The sequence below is a fragment of the Quercus suber genome, unplaced genomic scaffold (genome assembly GCF_002906115.3).
Source record: "Quercus suber isolate HL8 unplaced genomic scaffold, Cork oak 2.0 scaffold_498, whole genome shotgun sequence".
Lineage (NCBI taxonomy): Eukaryota > Viridiplantae > Streptophyta > Magnoliopsida > Fagales > Fagaceae > Quercus > Quercus suber.
This window is the reverse complement of record NW_027069947.1, coordinates 221258-246430: the sequence shown is the minus strand read 5'-3', so window position 1 is coordinate 246430 and position 25173 is coordinate 221258. Positions and strand designations below refer to the sequence as shown.

At 33.9% G+C, this 25173-nt stretch overlaps 3 protein-coding genes, 1 long non-coding RNA gene and 1 pseudogene across 7 annotated transcripts in view; 4 read left to right on the top strand and 1 right to left on the bottom strand.

Annotated features, from left to right (window-relative positions):
• Positions 1-2334, top strand: part of LOC112034000 (uncharacterized) — a 15068-nt gene extending 12734 nt beyond the window's left edge. For both annotated transcript variants that reach the window (XM_024066784.2, XM_024066783.2), the window contains exon 5: positions 1880-2334. In XM_024066784.2, the coding sequence (XP_023922552.1) occupies positions 1880-2119 (240 nt within the window). In that variant the 3' untranslated portion in view covers positions 2120-2334. The remainder of the gene's footprint in view (positions 1-1879) is intronic.
• A 113-nt stretch (positions 2335-2447) lies between these two features.
• On the top strand, positions 2448-5086 carry LOC112033983 (putative pentatricopeptide repeat-containing protein At3g25970). Its single transcript, XM_065763225.1, is given in 2 exon segments — positions 2448-3239; positions 3242-5086. Coding segments are annotated over 2 exon segments (2022 nt in total). The 5' UTR covers positions 2448-2995; the 3' UTR covers positions 5020-5086.
• Positions 5087-13583: 8497 nt separating this feature from the next.
• On the top strand, positions 13584-19508 carry LOC112034001 (polygalacturonase At1g48100). The gene is made up of 7 exons (XM_024066785.2): positions 13584-14196; positions 15003-15134; positions 16448-16675; positions 16770-16814; positions 16899-17106; positions 17821-18011; positions 18846-19508. Exons 1-7 carry the CDS (start codon positions 13732-13734, stop codon positions 19236-19238), a joined length of 1662 nt encoding a protein of 553 aa, XP_023922553.2. The 5' UTR covers positions 13584-13731; the 3' UTR covers positions 19239-19508.
• LOC112034002 (uncharacterized) lies at positions 15922-20897 on the bottom strand. 3 transcript variants are annotated; one of them, XR_010624888.1, is made up of 3 exons: positions 20614-20897; positions 16782-18032; positions 15922-16705 (listed from the first exon to the last, which is right to left on the bottom strand). It is a non-coding gene; the product is annotated as an uncharacterized LOC112034002 (long non-coding RNA). The 3 variants fall into 3 exon arrangements; XR_010624889.1 differs by having other exon boundaries at positions 16782-17576; XR_002885319.2 differs by lacking the exon at positions 20614-20897 and having other exon boundaries at positions 16782-17200; positions 17340-17821.
• An 874-nt stretch (positions 20898-21771) lies between these two features.
• The window catches only part of LOC112033982 (1,4-dihydroxy-2-naphthoyl-CoA synthase, peroxisomal-like), a 16575-nt pseudogene continuing 13173 nt past the window's right edge, over positions 21772-25173 (top strand).

The window sequence follows — 25173 nt, the reverse complement described above, 5'->3', positions numbered from 1 at the left end:
AAAAAAAAAGAGCTAACTGTTCATAACTATTTAGTCCTGGGATTGATATTATATCTCAGGTGTTGACTGTTAGATTCCGTAAGCTCTATAAAGTTAAGCAGTGCACTGCACAAGATAAATTAGAAAGGAGTTAGGGCACTATGATACTTATCATAATGGAGAGTCTTGATAGTACTGCCATTTGTTTTTGGATAGATTAGATAGAATTTCAACCTACAACACCTGCTCCATGATGATTGCTCTTTATCATAAAGCCAAGACACAGATTGATTTTTGGTGTAAATGAGGATTGAACCTTAGATTCCTTATTCAACGACAAGATAGTTTATTAGTTGAACTAACTGGAATTCAGAATGAGATAGTACTACCATATTGGCACATAAATGCGAGGGTCATTCACAGCTACACCATCTGTTTTGGTTTCAATTTGCAACTTTCATGGAGATCCTAGAAAAGCTTTTTAAAGTAGATAGTGAGAAAGCACTGTCATACTCTCTCTCTCTCTCTCCTTTGTTTTCCCCACTAAATAGATAGCAGTCATACTTGCATATAAAACATGAGGATCATTTCACAGCTACACAATCTGTTTTGGTTTCAATTTAACACTCATGGAGATCCAAAGCTTTTAAGTTATCTAATGAAACTGAAAAGGCTTAAATTGAACAGGTTTAACATAGACTATATGGAATGTAAATTGTAATTTAAGTAAACATACTTTTTGCTACACTTGATTTGTGCACATTCTACATGATATATATATATATATATATTTAAAAAGAAAAAAGGGGGAAACCAACCCCCCCCCCCCCCTTTTTTTTGGTTATATTGAAGAAGTGGAGAGGGCATACCCAGAAAAACAACAAAAGCACCCTAAAGGGACCCCTAGTTGACTTGAGGACTAATACAAGATAAAATAATCCTAAACAAAAACTAAAAGATACCCAATGGGAATAAAAGAGAACATATTCAATATGTGCAATTTATGCAAAACTAAAAATAGCTTCAGTAATCCGCCAGGAGCTTCAGTAATAGCTTCAATATGCACCATTTTACAGAAGGATTAATTTTCTGATGCTGCACCATTTACTAAATCCGACCATTGCAATCCCTATAACTCCAAGGCATCTTGCAATCATCAGAAAGGCATTTCCATTTCCTCTATGTGAAGTTGCAAGCTAAGAACAGATGATTCTGACTCTCACCTTCATCAAGGCATAACACACACTGGTTTCTCTGAGTGATTCCATGAGAGAGAGAGAGAGAGAGAGAGAGAGAGAGTGAAATCCTAGCATCTTTTCTTCCATAAACCTGTCGTAAAGGGGTCAAATGGGATGCCCTTTTTTGAGGCTCTTCTTTTCATCGTCCCCTGCAGTTGCTTTCTAAATCTTTACCAATTATTGAGAAAGTTTTGGTGGTTCTGAGAGGAGAATGTGACATTTTTCTCAAACTTTCTCCTTTTCTCATTATCAATAACAAGCCAAATGTTGGAGAGAATAGAATTTTCAATATTTATCTTATTTTCTCAGGAGGTGGACCATATGTAGTTTAACTGTCAGTTTTGCAACCCATGGGAATTGGAGAGTTGTGGCCATGATGGTTGAGTTTGTGGATTTGCAAAAGATTAATTGACCTATTTGATAAGTACTAGGCTAATTGAACTAAGCAGGGGCACTGCCAATTCCTACAGGATTTCACTGTCAAACCGGCTATATCATTTCAGTTGCAAACTAGACACTAATAATTATAATTACCATAAAATTGTGATGAGTATTTGAAAACATTCAACTTTTTGTTTGTCATGCCTCTGCTCTGTCTCTCCTTTTTTTTTTTTTTTTCTCCTGTGTTTGTGTTTTAACTTTTCATCATTTGGTTGTTGAAGACTTCTTGCTGCATTGAGGAAATCCTGAAGTTCTTGAAGAAGGACTTTGATGTGACAATTTCAGATGATGCCGGCCGTTTTGTGTGCAATTATGTATATTATCATTCTCTCCGTTTTGCAGAACAGAAGGGTCACAAATCTTTATTTGTTCATGTGCCTCTATTTTCAAGAATCGATGAAGAAACCCAGATGCGTTTTGTAGCCTCCCTTTTGGAAGCTATTGCATCTACATGTTATTGATATGAGTGCTTATTTGAACATTTCTTGTTTGTTTGCCATCTTCTGGTGCATGTGAATCATTTGTGTCAATACCAATCTAGTTGTAAAACATCTACCTGTATGAACTTTGTGGTCTGCTGTTTGTTCATTTGTGGTCCTTCCTATTCAGAGCAAGTCATCAATATGTAAAATTCAGGTGTATGTTATGTCAAGAAACTGCTGCCCAATTTCTCAAAGTCTGTCTTTTTCTTTTCTCTTGAATTTTATTGTGTTATGTACTAATGTGTATGTATTATCCTTAGATAATTTGTCAATTGAAGATTGAAACAGGTTTTCATACATCAACTCCCTCATTATAGGGCAAGAAGAGTGTTTGGGAATTAGGTTATTTAGTTGGAATTCTATCTTGACATTTTACCCAAAATTTTGCATAATAATGTGTCTTGTAAATATGCATGTAAATGCTAGCGATGTGGGTTAGCAATGTGGTTAAAATTAATGTGAAAGTAAACAAAAATGGGTATTTATATAGGCGTTGTAGGATGCTGCAAGTTCCCATATATGTCAGAAAGTTTACTCTGCTTCATGTGCTAGTTTGGGTTGAACAAGACAAAAGCCAAAAGGTCGGTTTTTTTTTTTTTTTGAGCAAAAGCCGAAAGGTCGTTTTGTGAGCTGTTTCGAGTTTTGACTTGTTAAAAACATTACTTAGGATATCCTGTCCATTGGGTCCAAAGTTAATATTTAATTCATGGTACCCATTAAAATTAATTGGCTCAAACATCATTTTGAGGGTTTTAGGTGATTAAAGTCTCATTATTCTGTAAGGATGATATTCGTGTTCCAATAATTCTTCTCTACCAGTATATTATTTGTCCGGATATTCCCATTTTACGTAAAATGGTCTCACGGGCCATGCAAAGCACTAAACTCGTATCCTTTGTACGAAGCATAGCAACCTCTACACCTAAATATCACATACCAGTACTTTCATCAACCCCTTCTCTGGTGTTGGACTCATACTGTGAAAGCAATGCTCATGAGGGTGTTTACTCCAAAAACCGAATAATTGATAGCCTAATCAAATCTGGGCAGTTAAACTCTGCCCTCAAGGTGTTTGATGAAATGCCACTCTGTGATGTTGTTCCTATAATTTGCTGATTTCTGGTAATGCCAGATGTGGGTTTCCAAAACAGGCTCTTTACCTCTATGCTGAAATGGTTCAAGAAGGAATAAGAGAAAGCCCGTCCACATTTTCCTCTGTTTTGGGTTTTTGTAGTGATGCAGGGTTTTATGGAGAAGGAATTCAAGTTCACTGCAGGGTGATTACACTTGGATTTAGCTTGAATTTGTTTATTGGAAGTTCGCTTGTTGACCTTTATATGCATATGGGGCATGATGATGTAGCTTTCAAGTTGTTCAATGAGTTGCCGGAGCGAAATTTGGCTGTATGGAATTTGGTATTTCGTGGGTATTGTGAACCCGGTGGTCCGGGTCAATCAGATAAGTTATTAGAGTTGTTCTCTAAAATGGGATTGGATGGTGTGGAGCCAAATGGTCTTACCTTTTGTTATTTATTTCGTGGATGCAGTAACCAGAAACTTTTAGATGAAGGAAAGCAGCTGCATTGCCTCACTGTTAAGGTTGGATGGGTAGAATCAAATATATTCGTAGCTAATGCTTTGGTAGATTTCTATTCTGCTTGTGGAAGTTTAGTTGATGCAAAAAAATCATTTGATAGTATTCCAGTGGAGGATGTGATTTCATGGAATTCAATTGTTGCAGTCTATGCAGATAAAGGTTTATTGTTTGATGCTCTCAAATTATTTTCAATTATGCAGTTTTGGGGGAAGAGGCCTTCAATTCGATCATTTGTAGGCTTCTTGAATTGGTCTAGTGGGTCCAGTAATATTCAATTTGGTAAGCAGATTCACTCTTATGTTCTAAAATTAGGCTTTGATCATGGAAGCATGTATATCCAATCTGCTTTGATAGATATGTATGGGAAATGTGGTGACATTGAGAGTTCGGTAGCCGTGTATGAAAGTTTTCTGGAGAGAACATTGGAGTGTTGTAACTCCTTAATGACCTCATTGTTGCACTGTGGCATCACTGAAGATGTGGTTGAGATGTTTGGTTTAATGGTTGATGAGGGAGTAGGACTTGATGAAGTCACTTTCTCCACGACACTAAAGGCGTTATCAGTGTCTCCTTTGATAAGTTTGACTAGCTGCAGATTGCTACACTGTTGTGCAATAAAATCAGGTTTTGAATCTGATACTGCAGTTGCATGTTCCCTAATCGATGCATATTCAAGATGTGGTCATGTCGAACTTTCTCGTCTGGTTTTTGACAAAATTCCTTCACCGAATGTGATTTGTTTCACATCTATCATTAATGGGTATGCCCGGAATGGAATGGGAAGAGAAGGTCTTGAAATATTTCAAGCAATGGTTAAAAAGGGTCTGAAACCAGATAAAGTGACATTCTTGTGTGCATTAACAGGGTGCAGCCATTCTGGGTTGGTCGAAGAAGGAAGATCACTGTTTCATTCAATGAAATCATTACACGGGATCTGCCCTGAAAGGCAGCATTTTTCATGCATGGTAGATATGTTAGGCCGCGCGGGTTTGCTTGATGAAGCTCAAGAGTTGCTACAACGGGCACCAGGAAAGGGCGATAGTGTAATGTGGAGTTCATTGTTACAAAGTTGTAGGGTCCATGGTAATGAGATAGTGGGAAGGAGAGTAGCAAAAATCTTGATGGAGCTTGAACCGGAGGATCCTGCAGTTTGTTTGCAAGCTTCAAATTTCTATTCTGAAAGTGGAGAATTTAAAACGTCAATGCAAATTAGAGAGTGCGCTTATGCAAGGAAGGTGACAAGGAAGATTGGCCACAGTTTAATTGAGATAAAAAGTTGCTGATAATATTAGCATCCTCTAATGATGGAACCAAGAGATCAAATTTGGCACCTACTACAGAGCCTCAAAGCAGAGGGACAATTGATTTTTTGGGGGGGAGGGGGGGGGGGGTGGGGTTTCAATTATATTATTGGAGTTAATTATATCTTTCATTTCCTAATTTGCTTGTGACAAGTCCTAGCATTAGCACACGTTCGTTGACGGCGTAAGTGCGTAAGGTAATTCATCTTGATGATGATTGATTTCCACGATAATTTACGAGAAAATAACTATTTATATTTGCCTTCCTACTTAAGGACAAATTCTTGACTCTACCATGCCTAAAACCCTAATCAAAACCTACCGATTGAACTCTAATTATAAATATCAAACACCTTGCCTTCCATCTCTACCTTAATTTCAAAGCTTGAAAGAGATCCTGAATTCAATGCATTGTACTTGTGAATGTAATTCTTCTGTCATTTGATAGAAATTATATCCGACAAACAGTCAAATGATATCGGATTGGCATTATTGGACCTCACACCTCAGTTGGAATATAGGTTGGAGCCAAAACTTTTTTTTGACATTGATTAGATTACATAATTCCTTCTGGGGTTTGGATCTTTTATCATTTTGGAAATAGAAGAAGAAAAAAGAAACACAAGCTTACTAGACAAACAAACATATGATTAATTAAGAATTGCAATAAGCTTTAATTATTTTCTTATCTCAGCTCTCATTTCTATTTGGCAAAATCTATACGGTGGATTCGTACAGATGGTACTTGAAAGGACCCCAGATCTCGTCAATAAGGAAAATTACAACTTCCAAAATCTAATGGTGCATGTGTATACACAGTGAGCCCTAATCATAAACGAAATTGTGGTTGTCATTGTGACTAAACCAAAAAAAGACTAATTGTATGAATGTGAATTTGCATGTGCCTTGGATTACGGGTAATGTTTGGCTACAGAGAAAGAAAAGAAAAAGGATGACATTTTTTATAATTAAATTTCTGGTCATGTCAATCCTAACTTGAACTCTTTTGTTTGTTAAAAAATAAAATATTATGGACTTTTTGTCACTTACTTATAGAGAAGTAAATTCTTTAGCTCACAATGTTTCGGCTTGATTTTGTGTCTTGCTATGCATGCCTGGGGTTTATTCCTATTGTCACCTTTGCCTCGTTTCAATTTTCATGAGGTAGATGGAAATGAAGATCATGATTTGGTACTAACTACCAACTGCTACGTATTAGGTTAACTGCCAACTGCTACATAAGAGGTTAACTGCCAAGCGATCTTGTAGCTTAAATATTGGTATCTCTCCATATACAATATATTTGGAGATTTAAAGAAGAAAAAATTCAAGTCGCGAGATTAGCATCATATTATAACTATTTCAATATATATATATATATATATTACGTTAACTATTTCTTTTTCTTTGTATACATTGTATAGACAAATTACATACAATAATTTATAGAGATAATTTGGTGATATGATGACAATATTTTTCATTTTTTTATAAATAAAATGTTATATTCAGAAAAGAAAAAAAAAATGTGACTTAGACAAAGATTTTTTTTTTTTTTAAGTGAGAGAGAATATGGGTCATGTGGTGGATGGTCACTACTGTTGGTCAAGAAGTATAGATTGAAAAATAGGCCAAGATTTAAGTGGAAGAGGAAGAAACAGAAAAAGTCTCTGAAATATATTAGGGCTCTCAAGGTGATCCGTGATATTGCTTGGATGGCTTTTTATTGGCCATGAATTGAGGCTTTTGTAATACAAACAAAACTTGTGGGGACGAATACACTTTTGTCTTTCTAAATTTAGGAATCCAATTGATCAGAATTCATATAAAATACAAGCAAAAAGGGTCTTCCAACTGAAACCCTTCACATATTCACATGATTCATTCACAACAACAAGGTCCACAACTATATATTAAAAATTAAAATCAGCTAAAATAATTACCAACACTGATGAGAACCCCCCACCCTCACAAAAAAAAAAAAGAAAAAGAAAAAAAACAACAACAACAACAACACTGATGAGAACCCACCATTGAGAGAGGCTTCAGAATTCAGATCGAATTTATTGCACCGATTTTTGTGCTTTGAAAAAATTATCAGTATGTTTCCTATAGCTTCAAATTCTAGAATGATCCGTGACCACTTTTCCAAAAGGTTAATTTGAATATATGGGAGTGTGTGTTTAAGTTTTAGCCATTTCTAGCTAGGACTAAAAGTTCATCAAAAGTTGCATTTCTTGTACGGTCATGTTCTTTTGTTTTTTTTGTTCCTTTTTTCGGCATGGATATATATTCCTAAAATATTGAGAAGGAAATGTTATTTTCCATATGATATGATTGGTGGATGACATTTTGACGAGCGTGCCTTCACGGTCACCACTCAACCACAAACTATCAAGGATTAAGAGAAAGTGTAAGCAATGTCTAAAAATGAGCCTTGATGGTTTTTATTAGGGTAAAGTAATTTTTTTTTCTCTAAAAAGAGGTCATTTTTATTTTTGATCTCCCAAATTTGGAGTAAACGTGATTTTAGTGCTTCAAATTTTAAAAGCTTGGATTTGATCTTTGAAATTTTAAAATGAAACAATTTCATCAATCTATCTATGGGTTGAATCAAATTTGATCAATTAATTATGAGGTTGGTTCGATTTTGATCCTTTAAGGTTGGACTTTTTTTTGTTTTTATTTGGAGAAAAAATATGTGGTTAGACTTGGTTGAATTTGATTCATAATTAAAAAAATCGGATTCCCATAATGAAAAAAAAAAAAAAAAGTTAGTTCCATTTTGATCCTTTAAGGTTGGACTTTTTCTTGTTGGGAGAAGAAATATGTGGTTGGACTTAGTTGAATTTGATTCATAATTTTAAAAAAAAAATAAAAAAAATAAAAAAAAAAAGGGAAGGAAAAAAGAGATGTCTTGGGGCAAGTTGGTATCCCATTAGTACATGGAAACAAAATAATAGATCAAGAGACCAAATTGTTTCTTAAATTTTTTTTTTTTTAAATCAGAACTAAATTGGAATATTTTTTAATTTAAGGAATCAAAATCAATCATATATTAAACTTCAGGTGCGAACAATATAATTTATTTATTTTATCAATATAACAAAATATGCTTTTACTACCCATGAGATGCATATTCAGTATTAATTCAGGTTGGATATAAATAAAGAGTATTCGACAACTCTTATTGTAACTAGTTTAACATGGTGCTTATATATTGACAATATTGTCACTTCTTGGCAATGTGCTGCTACAATCATGACAAATTGTTGGTTGTTAGCAAAAAAACTTAAACTTAGAATTCAAGAATACTCACATTTTATAAGCCGCCCTGCATTACTTTTAGGTGCTTGAAAAGTGCCTCTTTAATTGATTATTTGTCTCAATATAGTTACAAACTTGATTAACAATTCCTCACACATCGCTATAATATAAAGTTTTAGATATTGGTGCAATAGATACATAATGACACTGAATATGACAACAGTCCGACTAATTCATAGTTTTAGATCTTAATAATATTCTCATAGAAGAAAAGGATGTGTAAAAAGTGTTACGGAATTTTCATGCAACTGGGTCTCAGATGTGACTAAACGCAATTGTCAATTTTTCATCGTTTTCTTTATTGTTTGCCAGTATAGATCAATGTCACATTATAATATTCTGAGCAATATATATTTTTTCCCAATCTAGTAGTACAACTAAAAGCTCGAAATTTTTCATGCCTTGGTTGGTTACTGAAACATTTTCACTAATTAATAATGGTGCACTAAGAAACCCTAATCATATCTATGCATGGAGTTCACGAGAGGACCCAAAGTTCACGAGCATATAAACACAAAAGGACGGCTAAGAAGGTCGTACTCAAAAGCCTCATCTTTCCAATTGTCTTATATCATATAATTCACTCATTGTTGTCACAAGAGATAAAATGAATAAATAAAATAAAATAAAAGTGATGCAACTCAAGGCAAATTGGTATTAATTTTATTTTTTTAATGTGAATTAAAAAAGTGACTGTGTTTAAGAATTAAAACACACATGAGCTGTCCCATAGTGTAGGAGAAATAGAAGAGATCTATAATTATATATATTCAAAAGTACTAATGCAGAATATTTAAATTCAAATAGGGTATAAAAATTTCACTTTAAGAATATCATATTTCATTTTTAAGTTCATTTGAAGCACTTTAATTTTTTTTTTTTAATTTATTGTAGATTAATATAATTATTATAACGTATAGGCCAAAGTTAGAAAAGGAAAAAAAGTCACATATGTGGAAAATAGTCTTATTTAACGACAACAAATCATCATATAGCCAATGCTGGCAATGCATATAAAATTTCTGACCCTATAGAATAATAATAATAATAATAATAATATAGTACGTAAGAAGTCTGGTATATTGCTGAGCAAGCAGCAAAGTATTGTCTAGCCTCAAAACTTCTCATTTTTTATATTTATTTATGTTGTTTCTTATATATATTTACAGATCACATGTACAATTACTACTAAAACTACTACTATACAACTACAAAAAATAATAATGTATAAAATAAATACAACTACAAATAAAAATAACATCATTAACAATATTCAACAAGAAGGGTTTTTTTTCTTTTTCTTTTTCTTTTTCTTTTTTTGGGGTTCAATCCCTTTGGAATTCCCACAAATCAAAACATGGGGATTCTTGTCGAAGCACAAGCAGAGAGAGAGAGAGAGAGAGATCATGTTTGATGTGGATTCTTATATTGAGAGAAAGTGAATGGTGGCAGAGAGGTCAAAGACTCCAAAAAAAAAAAAAAAAAAAAAAAAGAAACCCTGGTGGGTGATGGAAAATGAGGTGTATTTCCACACAGAAAACAGGGCCTGGTGATTTTTCCAGAAACTGAACAAAAAGAAACTAACAGAAATGATGATGTTTGCATAATATATTCCAACTGCGCATTCCCATCCTTTTTTTCTAATTTTAGAGGGTACCTATGTCATATTATTCTTTCTTTTTGGTCAAAATTTCACATCATTCTCAAACAAACAAGAAAAGAAATATTGCATTTACACTTTAATATTTGACTAACCTTCTTAAATCCTTAGAGCATTAGTATTGTGGGTGTAAATCCCCTCAATTTGCTAAAATAGCCACTAAACATCTAAAAAAGAGCTCCATCTAGGAATGTATACCTAAATTTTTTTACAACTTGTGAATAGTAACTTCTTATATGTAGAACTTACTATTCATGAGTTTGTAAACTAAAATAATATATTCTATTCAATTTCTCTCTCTCTCTCTCTCTCTCTCTCTCTCTCTCTCTCTCTCGATATATATATATATATATATTTTTTTTTTATATTATTATTTGATAGAATGGTTTATATTATTTTAATGAGTTGTATGTAAAAATAGAAACTATGATATGTGGGGAAATTAACACGAAATTTCCAACCTGTGAGAAACAAAAAATAGAGAAAACATACACCAAAGAAAAATAATCACACGCACAAGATAGTATTTACGTGGTTCGGCAATTTGTCTATGTCTACGGAGTTGTAGGGACTTCACTATTATCAGGAAAAAAAAATTACAAAGTGCGGCAGTACAGTTTTTTCTCTCTCAAAAAACTACAACAACAAACTCTAATTACCAAAACAAAACGTTTTCTACAACCTGCGAACAGGATTCATAATGGACTACAAAACGGGCCAAAAAATTTTCCGAGGGCCAAGGCCCAAGCCGTAGCGCTTATGAACTAAGTCTCAGAAAATCTCTCATTAAAAACCACACAACATTATTTCGGGTCGGGTTAGGTCGTTATCTGGATCAAACATAACTAGACTCCACAAAACTTAACATAATGTTAGGTAAATTGTAAAATAAAATGGTATTTAAGGATGTATAATATAGTTTTTTTTTTTTTTTTTGTTGCATCCTCGGATGCTAGTACTCTTATTTCAACACTTCATAGTAAACAACCAAACTCTCCATCTCATCTCACAAATGTCTATATGATCATTCATGAAAAGTTGATAATCAATTGTTTTTTTTCGTATATGCATGGAAAAAACAACTAAAATCATGAGTTGAAGAAAAGATTTTGAGTTAATTATATATGTGATTATGTTCTCTCTCACAGTATAATGTAGCAACATAATCACTGCTTCTGAGTTCTGAGCTGTAAATAATCTCATCTTTAGCTTCAGATTAATTTAGAATTCCAACTCACTGACTGCACTTTCATGTGACTGTGGTATATAGCCTGGTAGGTTAAAGAAACACTTTAAGCGGTCCTTTTTTATGAACAAAGATTTCAGGGTTATTCGTTCAATTCACTCAAATCCCAATCTTCAAAAGCTGATATCCTGATTCCACAGTTTTTCCGTACTTTACATCATTGATGTTATAAAAGTACACCACTTTTTGAATCCTGCTAGAACAAATAACAATCTTTCTTGTTTGTCCTTTTTAATCGTTATCTCTTCATCAGAGTTGTACTCTGCAAACAGGTATATTAAACATGTGATCTGAAAACATAAAGGGCTATTTCTTAAAAAAAAGGTTCTTGAATTAAATTATTATTGATTGGACATCTATACCATACCACTTGTATCTTATTTTTGGTTACTATTATTGAATGAATAATACATCATATCGCAAAACTATGGGCGCATGAAGGTTTCCTTCAAGTACCATTGGCAGTTTCGAGCTGTATACTATTTTTCCCTTGGAAAAAAAATGTTATGGTATATTCATTACGTTTCCCAACAAAACTTAAGTGCGGAGTTGTTATTCGCTGTTTGGGTTTTTAAAATTAAAACTAATAATAATTTATTATTTATAATTTTTATAAAGTGTAATGAAAATGTTATGTGCACAACAAAACTTAAGTAGCGGGTTATTGTTGATTGTTCGAGTTTTTCAAATTAAAACCAATAACAATTTATTATTTATAATTTGTTGTGAAAATGTAGTGAAAATATTGTAGACACTATCATTTTTTAAGAAAAAAAAATCAAAATTTAGATAGCCACATATTTTCTCGGAGGCAGTTTGTTTCGGTTACTTTTTTCTTTTCTTTTTTACATTCTTTCTCTTTCTCTCTCTTCCATCATTGGGAAATAGGAATTTTTTTTGCTTGAACAAAAGGGAATAGGGGAAGAGAAACAAAAGCTTCACATTTGTGATAACAAAGCAGCCTCAAGTTTTTTTCTTAGCTATATGGGTGCGGGGTTAAGAAGACAAAGTACAAAAAGTCTTAGCCCGTGAAGGGTACATGTGACCGTGTAGAGCTGTTATAATCAGTGCCGGCCCTTGACACCTCATTACATTAGACCCACTCACATGCCTCTTTCGGCTTTTACATCCAATGCTAAATTATTATATAAATAACATTAAAATATGTATATCATATGAGTAATGCCAAAGAAAATTTGGGAAACATAAAACTTAGGGGCAAAAAAAACTTCATCGATGTATGGTTTAGAAGAAATAGTGTGCACTTCACTCATTTACATAATTTCTTAAATAGAAATATAGAACAAAAAAAAAAGTTGAATATGCTAATTAATAAGCATTTGCTAATCCACAATTGGTGAGCCACATAATTTCTTATTTATACATGTGACCGTGTAGAGCTGTTATAATCAGTGCCGGCCCTTGACACCTCATTACATTAGACCCACTCACGTGCCTCTTTTGGCTTTTACATCAAATGCTAAATTATTATATAAATAACATTAAAATATGTATATCATATGAGTAATGCCAAAGAAAATTTGGGAAACATAAAACTTAGGGGCAAAAAAAACTTCATCGATGTATGGTTTAGAAGAAATAGTGTGCACTTCACTCATTTACATAATTTCTTAAATAGAAATATAGAACAAAAAAAAAAAGTTGAATATGCTAATTAATAAGCATTTGCTAATCCACAATTGGTGAGCCACACTATTTTCATAATGGAATGAAAGGTTTTTTTCCTTCAAATTTTAGTTTATTATGATGAACTTTCTTCTTAATCAAGATTGTTGTGTCAAGCTTTGAGCTGGGAAGAAAATGAAAACTCCCATACCAAAATAGGTACATTTGGCTTTCATTGTTATGAATTATGATAACGAAGTCTATGTGTCAATGAACTGGCATTCCATCCAATCCTTAGTGTTTGTGTGAGAGTGAGACCGCAAGTTCATGATCCTGCTAGTACTGCTATCCAGTAGGTGTGTAAGTTACTTTATCATTGGAAAAAACAAAAATATAAAACACAAAGCTTGGCATATATTGATAATTGATTAACGATGTGCTGGGGCAAACAAAATGGATGAATCACATGCAATCACATATCGACATGTGGCTAAATTGGACCTTCTTGTTGAGCTAAAACAAATTCCAACCAAAATTCACATAAAAGATAACAAGATAATTAATAAACGAGAAAAGAAAAAAAAAATGAAGGAAAAAAATGAAACGTAAATGCCTATACCAATATCAAAACTATATCTCTGCTTATGTCTGCACAGTACTGTTCAGCTTTGGAGTTCTCTTCCTATTTAAACACAACCATCACTCATTTTGGCTATCTCAAGAATCTCTCTCTCCCCCTCTTTCTCTCTGTCTCTGTCTCTCTCTCTCTCTCTCTCTCTCTCTCTCTCTCTCTCACACACACACACACACACAAACACACACATTTGTGCTAAACATGATGAGAGGTTTGAGCTTAAGAAGCCTCACATTCATGCTTTTCATTGCTTTTCTACTTTGGTCATCAAATTTTGAAACTTGCAATGCTAGAAGAGGCAAGCATTGGAGGCATAGCAGAGGTATTTCGGCTTCTTTGTTTAAGAAGAAAGGAAAGAGTCAAGGAAGTAGTAATAACCACCATAGTGGAGGATCAAAACCAAAATCTCCTCCTCACAAAGCTTCACCGCTTCCAACTCCTAAACCAAAATCTCCTCCTCACAAAGCTTCACCGCTTCCAACTCCAAAACCAAAATCTCCTCCTCACAAAGCTTCACCGCTTCCAACTCATAAACCAAAAGCTCCGCCGCTTCCATCTCCTAAACCAAAAGAAGAGTTCCCATCAAACCCGCCTGCCGGTCATTCTACCACCTTTAATGTGCTAGATTTTGGTGCCAAAGGTGATGGAAGCACAGATGACACGAAGGTGATTCCCAATTCTCATCAAATGCTAAAGAAAATATGTCTAATGTTGCTTTGTAATATATACGGTTTACATGCAAATATTCGCAATTTTTTTTTTTTCAAATAATTACAAAATTTTCAATTTTGCAAGAAAATTCAGGGGAATGACAGAATTACCATTAAACAAAAAAAATATAGAAAATGGGCAATTCATTGTAGCTTTTTTATCTAAGGTGCAATGCAAGTTGCTTTGGTGATTCTAAGGATCATTCGGGGCACAATAGCAAATTGAATTTTCATATGAGTTTGTAAAACCAAATAGAGAAATATTTTCTCACCCTTTTATATATATAATGTCCAAACAAATAAGGATAATATAGATAAACCATATTTTCACACGCATTATCTATATTTTCAAAGCATATTGATATTTAATGCAAAATAATTAGTGTATACGGAATGTACACTAACAAATACCTAGTAATCAATTTCCAAACAAATAAGGGTGGTATGGATAAGTGTGTTGTAACTATTCTCGATGGAAAAAGTGTACAGGTCCCAATAGTTAAACAATAAACCAAAAGAATTAAAGATACAAAAAGGTAAAAGACACAAGAACAAACCAAAGCATGTTGATGTAGGGCCCACAGAGGAAAAAAAATTTGATTCCCGTTATGACAGTTGGGTTGGGTCACGAACTCACGAATCCAACAACTATTGTATACTGTTCTGCACACACGAACACCAACCGTATTATTTAGAAAATCAGTTATTGTTAATACTATTATACAACTAACACATAAAAAAACTTGTTATGGTGCATCGCAGGCATTCCAAGCTGCATGGGCAGCTGCGTGTAAAATAGAGGCATCAATGATAACGGTTCCAGCAGAATATGAATTCCTCGTGGGACCCATCTCATTCTCTGGTCCATACTGTCAAGCGAACATAGTGTTTCAGGTAAATAGCAACACAATATAAAATTTCTCTACCCTAGAGGAGTAATTTTATTGGGTTAACATTCTGAATTCAAATACTTGGTGTGAGCATGAAGGGTCTCTTATCCCGTCTAAGGCCTCTCATGCATTGAAAGGAACAATCATCCCAAGTATTTGCAATTCAAATGCTATGACAAGAATTGTGCCTGTTCATATCTCGTCTCTTAGATAGTATTTTAAGTATCTGAATATATACATTATTCTTTTCACATTTTATAAGACTAGATAATATTTTAAGTATTGGATATATGCATTATTCTTTTCACAATTTATGAGTCTCACACGACTATAGGATTCACATGCAGTAAAATGAAAGATGCATATATTCAATATATATGATAAATATTACATGCCTACATCCCCTCAAGTATTGATATCTCCATTACTAAACTGGCATAAGAGAGTGTATAGGTCCCCCCCCCCCAAAAATTCTCCACTTGGACCCCTCAAGAAGGTCCCCCTTCCCCCTCCTGGCCACTCCAGCGTACAAATGCCAAAATCTATAATAGTACCACATCTTCTAACTTCTTGTAGAACAAGAGACAATTTTTAATGCGGTGAGATTTATGACCTGTTTGTGTCCAAAACTGAACATGATGTGGACTTACAATGGGTAACACAAACCCTTTCCACTGGCAGTTCCCCCCCCCCCCCCCCAAATTCTCCATTTGGACCCCTCAAGAAGGTCCCCCTTCCCCCTCCTGGCCACTCCAGCGTACAAATGTCAAAATCTATAATAGTACCACATCTTCTAACTTCTTGTAGAACAAGAGACAATTTTTAATGCGGTGAGATTTATGACCTGTTTGTGTCCAAAACTGAACATGATGTGGACTTACAATGGGTAACACAAACCCTTTCCACTGGCAGTTTGTGCTACAAATTTATAAGGTACTACGATGGTAGATACTTTTGTAAATCCTATATACACACTACACAGGATGACAGGACATAGAGCAAGGATGAAACTGAAATCTTATCTTTATGTCTTGTCAAAACAATATCCACCAGTAAAATTCAAAAAGAGTTTCATCCTTGTAAAATTCTGAATGATTATTTTTATCTTGCAAGAAATTAGTCAATTGCATAGACAAAAATATATAGCCAACTAACTACTATAACAATGCTTTCACCTTTCACCTGTGATCATCCCAAGTAGTAGCTGTGATTGATAATTGATCTTGTCTTCCATAACCATTACCATTACCATCCAGTAATGCATAAACATCGACTGACAATTGAAATAAAAGACTGAAGAGAGTATATTTTTCTCAGCTAGATGGGACGATCATTGCTCCAACAAACTCCAATGCTTGGGGCAAAGGTCTCTTTCAATGGCTTGATTTCACAAAGCTGAGAGGAATTACGGTTCAGGGAAATGGTATCATTGATGGAAGAGGCTCAGTCTGGTGGCAAGATGCCCCGTTTGATGATCCTATAGATGATGAAATAAAACTTCTTGTCCCATTAAACAGCAGTGTTGAAGAGAATCCACCAATGCCGGTAAAAATCTCCCTCACGTTGTATATTTCCCTGCAATTATTGTCTCAATTATCAGAAGCTAATCATTTATGCATCTCACACAACTATGTTGTAGGTAAGAAGCAACCTTGGGAGGATAATGCCAAGCATCAAGCCAACTGTGAGAGCCATTTCAAAACTTCTGAATTCCAAGCATATTCCATGACCATACAATCCTTTAACATGATGCATTTTTATTGCACAGGCACTGAGGTTTTATGGGAGTTTTAATGTGACGGTCACAGGCATAACAATTCAAAGTAGTCCACAGTGCCACCTCAAGTTTGACTACTGCACGGGAGTGCTGGTCCATGATATAAGCGTCTCATCTCCCGGTGACAGTCCCAACACGGATGGAATCCACCTACAGGGCTCAAAAGACGTTCTAATTTACAGCTGCAATCTTGCCTGCGGTAATTAATTGCTTCTACATGAATAATTAAGTTATTCAATAATTGTTTAGTCAATGTTGTAGACCACATGCTGAGGTAGGGTGAAGAATATGACCTGCGGAGTAAAAGATTTGAGGATAAATAATTTGATGCCAATATAGAAATTACAGACAAAAAAAAAAATTTGGTGAGTGACATCTGTGAGATAGGATCATGAGCAAACATGGCACAATCTTATCTTGACATAGCCTTACTGCTAAGGGCAACAATCTCTGACCACTTATAGCTTAGGACATGGCTCCTCTCACATTTCAGGCATTACAGCCACCTATTATACGACACGTGCCATGATTAGGTCTTGAACCCTACAGATAAAATAAAACTTTTTTGTTGTATTTTTCTCAACTTTTCTTGTCTTTTATCAGCAAGTAGAACTTCTGGCTTCCATTCCTTCTTCCCTTTGTTTATTTATAGTTAAAAACAGGGCCAACCTAGAAAACATAGAATGGACCTAAAAAAGGTCAATACATCCAGTATAAGCTAAATTTAGCTCTTCATAGCAAATCCTTTAAGCATGAAATGACAGCATCCATATAAAATTAAAAGCCCAAATATTATACATGGCACTAAATGTAAAATAAAATGTGATGTCCGATATGACAAGGATAATGAACATAACTAAGTCATGTATATAAGCTGACTATAACTTATAAAATGCCTGAATGACATGTGCAGGAGATGACTGTGTTTCTATACAAACTGGATGCTCAAATGTATACATACACAATGTCAACTGTGGGCCAGGGCATGGAATCAGCATTGGAAGTCTAGGAAAGGATAACACCAAAGCCTGCGTCTCAAACATTACTGTCCGAGATGTCATTATGCATAACACAATGAACGGTGTCAGGATCAAGACATGGCAGGTATGGATACCATCTGTCATTCTATATGATTGGAAAACTCAAGTTAGAAGTAACAAATCTAGACTCTGCTTAAAGAGGCAGATCCAACTTTTATAAAATCAAAAAACATTGAAAGCCAAGCACTTAATCTTTTGTTGGTTGCTAAAATGGCTCAGCCAATATATTCCTTTTTTATGAAAGTTTAAGTTAGCATGAAGGTTTTGAGTTTCAACTATTTTTATTGACTACATGTGAATTTTAGAACTTTCACGTTTCTTAACTTTGACCCAGTTCAACATATAGTTTCCAAGATTTTGACAACTATGAAAACTTCAATATTATTATTTTTTTTTTTCATAAGTAATGAGCTTTATTGAAAATCAAATATACTTTATGTTCACGAATATGAACACAGGATCAAAAAGTACAACAGTCTCAAAAGAGAAATCTAAGAGAAACTTGAAACTCTAAAATAGAAGAACACTGTGTGAAACCTCAAACCCAGGACCAATTAAAAAGAGTACGGGCAAACAAAGTTTTCAATTGATCCAATGAGCTCTCCATATCTTCAAAAGTGCATCTATTCTGCTCCTTCCAAACAAGCCGGCACCATAATCCAAATATCTGAACCATGCTTACCAAACAAATCAAAACATGGGACCTTTCAAGAACACAATGATATTCACCATAATTTAAAATGATTCCAATCAAAATATGGGGACCTTTCAAGAATACCATCTGAGTGATGAACACACATTGTTTCTAATGCCAAATATAATCTCTAAGTTGTTGCTTGTTACACATGCTAGACATAAACCACCTTTATCTCTGAGATTTCAAATGTTAAATTTGCAGGGAGGATCAGGCTCTGTGCAGGGGGTACTGTTTTCAAACATTCAAGTTTCTGAAGTTGAATTCCCAATTGTGATTGACCAATACTATTGTGACAAAAGAAAATGCAGCAACCAAACATCAGCCGTAGCTCTATCAGGAATCAATTATGAAAGGATAAGAGGGACATACACAGTTAAGCCTGTACACTTTGCTTGTAGCGACAGTCTACCATGTGTGGATGTATCACTAACTGCCATACAGCTAAAACCGATGCAAGAGAAATACCACATGTATGATCCCTTCTGCTGGCAGACTTTTGGAGAGTTGAGGACTCCCACCATGCCGCCAATTGGTTGTTTACAGATAGGCAAGCCATCAAGCAACCGGATTCAATCCGATCATGATCTCTGTTGAGCTCAAAAAGATTTATTATTTCACGGTGTTGTTACTTGTGTGGTCGGCATGAGTTCCAGACCCCTTTCGCACCATTAGCTATTTAGGTAAATCACGTATATCATGACAGTGCTAGTTTACACGAATTCTTCTCTAGCATGGTTATATAGATTCAGATTGTGAGAGAGTATACAGACATTGCTTTTAGCTGGAGTCCCATAATAGTGTATAAGTCAAGCTTGTTTGTTATAATAGATTTCCAAAGTATGAGATAGTATACAAATTTCTCTATCCAAATTTGCAACAAAATAATATTCTCTATACATATCCAGATTCGGGTATATCACCATCAAAATAGAGCAAACAAAGTTACATGCATTTGTGAAACAATACCCATGGTTAAGTAACATGTAATATCACAACAACTTTCATGAATCAATGGGAAACGGTGAATTTAATCATGAACTCAAGACCATCTATTATGATACTACCACAATAAACTGCACTTATCCCAAAAGCGCAAGTAGATTGGAAATGATGAATTTAATCGCTTAATTGTTAATAGGGTGGTCCCTATGGATGAAAAGATGAGAGAGAGCCGCTTATGAGAGTTTGGTAATGTGCAAAGGAGAGAGATTAACGCACCAATGAGGAACGGTAAGTTCATTCAAGCCAAGGGAACAAAAAAAGTAGAGAAATACCCAAAATAACATTAGTTGTAGTAGTAAAAAAGACCGTGTGAATGAAGATGATTATGATCTCAAATAGAAGAGAATGGCAGTAAAAATACATGTGACTCATCATGAATAGTCGGTTAAGGATCTATAACCGATCCCAAAAAATACATTATACACACAAGATAGTAGAGAAAATGTAAGTTGATTCAAGTGAAGGAACGAAAAAGCACAAGAAATACCTAAAATAACATTAGTAGTAGTAAAAAAGAAATTAAGGTGATTATGATCTCAAATAGAATAAATGACAGAAAAAAAATACATGTGGCTGATCTTGTATAGTCGGTTAAGGATCCATAACCGAGTCCAAAAAATACGTTATACACACACGCACAATAATATTTGAAATTATGACATCCTTTACCATGAAGCCAAAAAACTAATTAGTTTTTAGTGTCAGTGCGTTTCGAGCCTAATTCAAATAAGAGACTTTCTAATTGAGTTAACCTGTATCTCACACAACTTACATAATAATAAACAAACAAGATCAAACATGAGAACCAAAACGAAATGAGCGAATTCATTATCATAATTTAATTAATTAATTAATGAAAAAAAATTAAAAATCGAATTCATACATGCATAAATCAAAGCTTCTCTTTAGAATTTAGATAGATGGTATTAAAAATAAAAGAATTCGGAGTAATTGAAATGAGAAGTACCGAATAGCTGGGTTGAGAACAAGGTGATGTGACATTTTTCCACCGTTTTTTTGACTTCTTCGCTACTCTCAGAGTCAGAACTCAGAAGCCAGTGAGCTCGAACTCGAATAATATTTGATCTACTTGGCTTCACTTAGATGCGGCACCGTTTGAGGGCTTTGAGAATTGAGCCTTCAATTCATGGGCGGTGAAACACGCCTCCACCGACGACCCGTAGTACAGATGTCAATTTCTGGTTGTACGATTTTGGCCTGCGTTGTTTTTCATTTTATTATCTCTTTATATTTCAAATTTTCCATTTTGAGGCTGTTTAGGTTTGTTATGCTTTTTGTTGAAAAATGAAAATGAAAAAAATATTATAATAAAATAATTTTTAAATATATAGATAGTATGTGAAATCTAATTATATTGAAATTTATAATTGTGAAATCTAAAATATTTTTAGCATTGGCAGGTATGAAAAATCACAAGTTTAAATAAAAAATTTGGTTCTCTCTCATAATTACAAACACTTAAAACCTTAAAAAAGGATACTTTGAATTGTTTTTGTGTGCCTTGTAAAGTTTTGAGGCATACCATTATCATTTTAAAAGTTTTAGGAGGTATTTTCATCGTTTTGATGGTTTAGGGTGTTTCCTTTGTTTTTTGTTTTTTGTTTTTTTTTTTGGTGACTTTTAGAGTATTTAACATATTATATTAGAAGTTTTTTGGGGAATTCTGTCATTTTAAAGAATTTAAGGTATTTTCATCCTTTTATAGGTTTTAAATGTATTTTTGTCATTTTAAAAGTTTCAAGATTAATTTAGTCATTTTAAATGTTTTAAGAATATTTAGAGGTTTTCTGGTTTTTAGTTATTTTTGAAATTTAAGAGTATTTTCTCGCAATAAGAGTTTCTAAGGTGTTTTAGACAATTAAGAGAGGGTATTTTTGTCTTTTTGTGGTTTCAATGGTGCGATGGTCATTTTAAAAATTAGGTACATTTCTATCAGTTTTAGAGGTTTTTGTTGAAAGTGACTGAAAAATGTTTTACGCCTTCTACATGCATGAAACACTTTTTTGTTTTTAGAATTTGATTGGTTTCACCAGTTTTAATGAATATTTGAACTTTTTTTTTTTTCTTTAGATAAAATTGATGAAAGCTGATGCCATTTCCAACAATGCACCTTATCTTATTCGATGATGTCCGTCATTAGAAAATCTAAACCAGCATCTTCTCTGCAACAAGAGCCATCAAGATCAACCCCAACAGTAACTCTCATTTTCAATATTAAAAAAAAAAAAAAAAAAATCTAAAAAACCAGAGCAATTAATTCTATCTCCTTCAGTGGCACACACTGCAGAGAAGCACTTGAACACAGCGAGAAGAAGAGTGGCTTGTGTGACCAACCATTTCATTCCGCTCGATCATTTGCCTCCAATTACTTGGTTCAAATATTGAGTTATGTAACACCTCCATGAACCACAGCTACCATAGGATTCATGGTGAAGTGCCCACTTGCTGGTGATGATGAGTCCGGCAATGAGTTTCACTTCACTGACATTATCTACGAAAGCCATTGGCGAAGGGATAGCAAAGGTCAAGCATTTTTTATGGAACTGAATTCTTAAATATGTAACTGTGTCACACACTTTGTAGCAGATAACTATTAATAGGGCAGAGAGACGAAATGCATTGCGGCCACTGACAATTAAGGAGCTTAGTCGCGCATTTGATGATGCGAGGAATGATAGTTCAGTGGGAGTTATCATTCTTACTGGGAAGGTATCTTAATCTAACTTACTTTGCACATCAAAGTATTTTTTACGTGCTAGTCTGGATTGCAACATCTACATACAAAACTTAATTATAGACTTTATGGTTCCTTATTTTTGCATTTTAGGTTCACAATTAAATTCAACCAAAAGTATGCATTGGTCAATGAATCACATTGTTAAATTAATTGTTTCTGGAAGAAGATAACACATTCATGTTTTTGGGTCAATGTANTGCTTTCCTATTGATTGTTTTTAAAGGTTTTTTTTTTTTTTTTTTCGCGTATTTGAGTTAGCTCAGTTAGTAAATTTTTTAATAATTTTAGATAAAATGGTTATATAAAATAGATAAAAGTGGTTTTTTTTCCCTTAATTACACCTAATTTTCATCTCATGTAACAATGTCTCAAGTATATAATGTATTTTGTTAAGGAAAACAATTTGTTTTCGATGTGATGTTTTTGTTGTAAAAAATATTTTTAGCATTTGGCATGTATGAAAAATCACAAGTTTAAATAAAAAATTTGGTTCTCTCTCATAATTACAAACACTTAAAACCTTAAAAAAGGATACTTTGAATTGTTTTTGTGTGCCTTGTAAAGTTTTGAGGCATACCATGATCATTTTAGAAGTTTTAGGAGTTATTTTCATCATTTTGATGGTTTAGGGTGTTTCCTTTTTGTTTTTGTTTTGTTTTGTTTTTTGTTTTTTGTTTTTTTTTTTTGGTGACTTTAGAGGTATTTTAAACATATTATATTAGAAGTTTTTTGGGGAATTCTGTCATTTTAAAGAATTTAAGGGTATTTTCATCCTTTTATAGGTTTTAAATGTATTTTTGTCCTTTTAAAAGTTTCAAGATTAATTTAGTCATTTTAAATGTTTTAAGAATATTTAGAGGTTTTCCGTGTATTTTAGTTATTTTTGAAATTTTAAGAGTATTTTTCTCGCAATAAGAGTTTCTAAGGTGTTTTAGACAATTAAGAGAGGGTATTTTTGTCTTTTTTGTGGTTTCAATGGTGCGATGGTCATTTTAAAAATTTAGGTACATTTCTATCAGTTTTAGAGGTTTTTGTTGAAAGTGACTGAAAAAATGTTTTACGCCTTCTACATGCATGAAACACTTTTTTGTTTTTTAGAATTTGATTGGTTTCACCAGTTTTAATGAATATTTGAACTTTTTTTTTTTTCTTTAGATAAAATTGATGAAAGCTGATGCCATTTCCAACAATGCACCTTATCTTATTCGATGATGTCCGTCATTAGAAATCTAAACCAGCATCTTCTCTGCAACAAGAGCCATCAAGATCAACCCCAACAGTAACTCTCATTTTCAATATTAAAAAAAAAAAAAAAAAAATCTAAAAAACCAGAGCAATTAATTCTATCTCCTTCAGTGGCACACACTGCAGAGAAGCACTTGAACACAGCGAGAAGAAGAGTGGCTTGTGTGACCAACCATTTCATTCCGCTCGATCATTTGCCTCCAATTACTTGGTTCAAATATTGAGTTATGTAACACCTCCATGAACCACAGCTACCATAGGATTCATGGTGAAGTGCCCACTTGCTGGTGATGATGAGTCCGGCAATGAGTTTCACTTCACTGACATTATCTACGAGAAAGCCATTGGCGAAGGGATAGCAAAGGTCAAGCATTTTTTATGGAACTGAATTCTTAAATATGTAACTGTCTCACACTGCTTTGTAGCAGATAACTATTAATAGGGCAGAGAGACGAAATGCATTGCGGCCACTGACAATTAAGGAGCTTAGTCGCGCATTTGATGATGCGAGGAATGATAGTTCAGTGGGAGTTATCATTCTTACTGGGAAGGTATCTTAATCTAACTTACTTTGCACATCAAAGTATTTTTTACGTGCTAGTCTGGATTGCAACATCTACATACAAAACTTAATTATAGACTTTATGGTTCCTTATTTTTGCATTTTAGGTTCACAATTAAATTCAACCAAAAGTATGCATTGGTCAATGAATCACATTGTTAAATTTAATTGTTTCTGGAAGAAGATAACACATTTCATGTTTTTTGGGTCAATGTAGCCACATTGTCGAATTCAATTGAGGAAACTAAGGTACAACACTTAAAAGAAATTGTACCTAAGTTTTGCGGCCATTCGTCTATGTATGCTTGTCTCACCTGATTGTTTAGTATCTGTCAATTCTAGTGTCTGTTTGTTAGTGAGTTCCATTATTGTTTAATTCTATTAAGTGGTTATATAAAAACATAAAATTCTGTTACAGTTTTACTTCAATTTCTAGCCCTTGTGACATGGGTATTGGGTATGTATAGTGCCTATCATTTTGGCAACACAATGACCATCGTGATCTCATGCATTGCTAAAGGATGTTGTGCTGGCCCTTCATGTAATGCTTTTGGAGTATAGAAAAAGAGAGAGATGAGTTTGTTAAGTTGTTTATTTTGATCAAACTCAATAAAAGCACCCACTGGTTGTCTTTAGTCAGTACTGTTAGGTTCTAAGGTTTTAGGATTTTATGTATTTAGAACTCTAATTTGTAATGTTGGCAAACCATGATCAAAACAATGTATTTAGTCTTGTTTAGGCTTGCTCAAAGTTGGTTTATTATTGTAAAGTTGAAATCGAATGGCTGCAGAAGTACTTGGGACTTTCGGCCTGGCTCGATCGATCGAAGAATAGACTCGATCGATCGAAAATCGCACAGGTTGTTTTTTCTGCAGAATTTCCAACTCAGCCCTACTTCATTAAACGTTTAGGGTTTTATGTTTTTACCCTAGGTATATAAACAAAACCCTAGCCACGTTTTT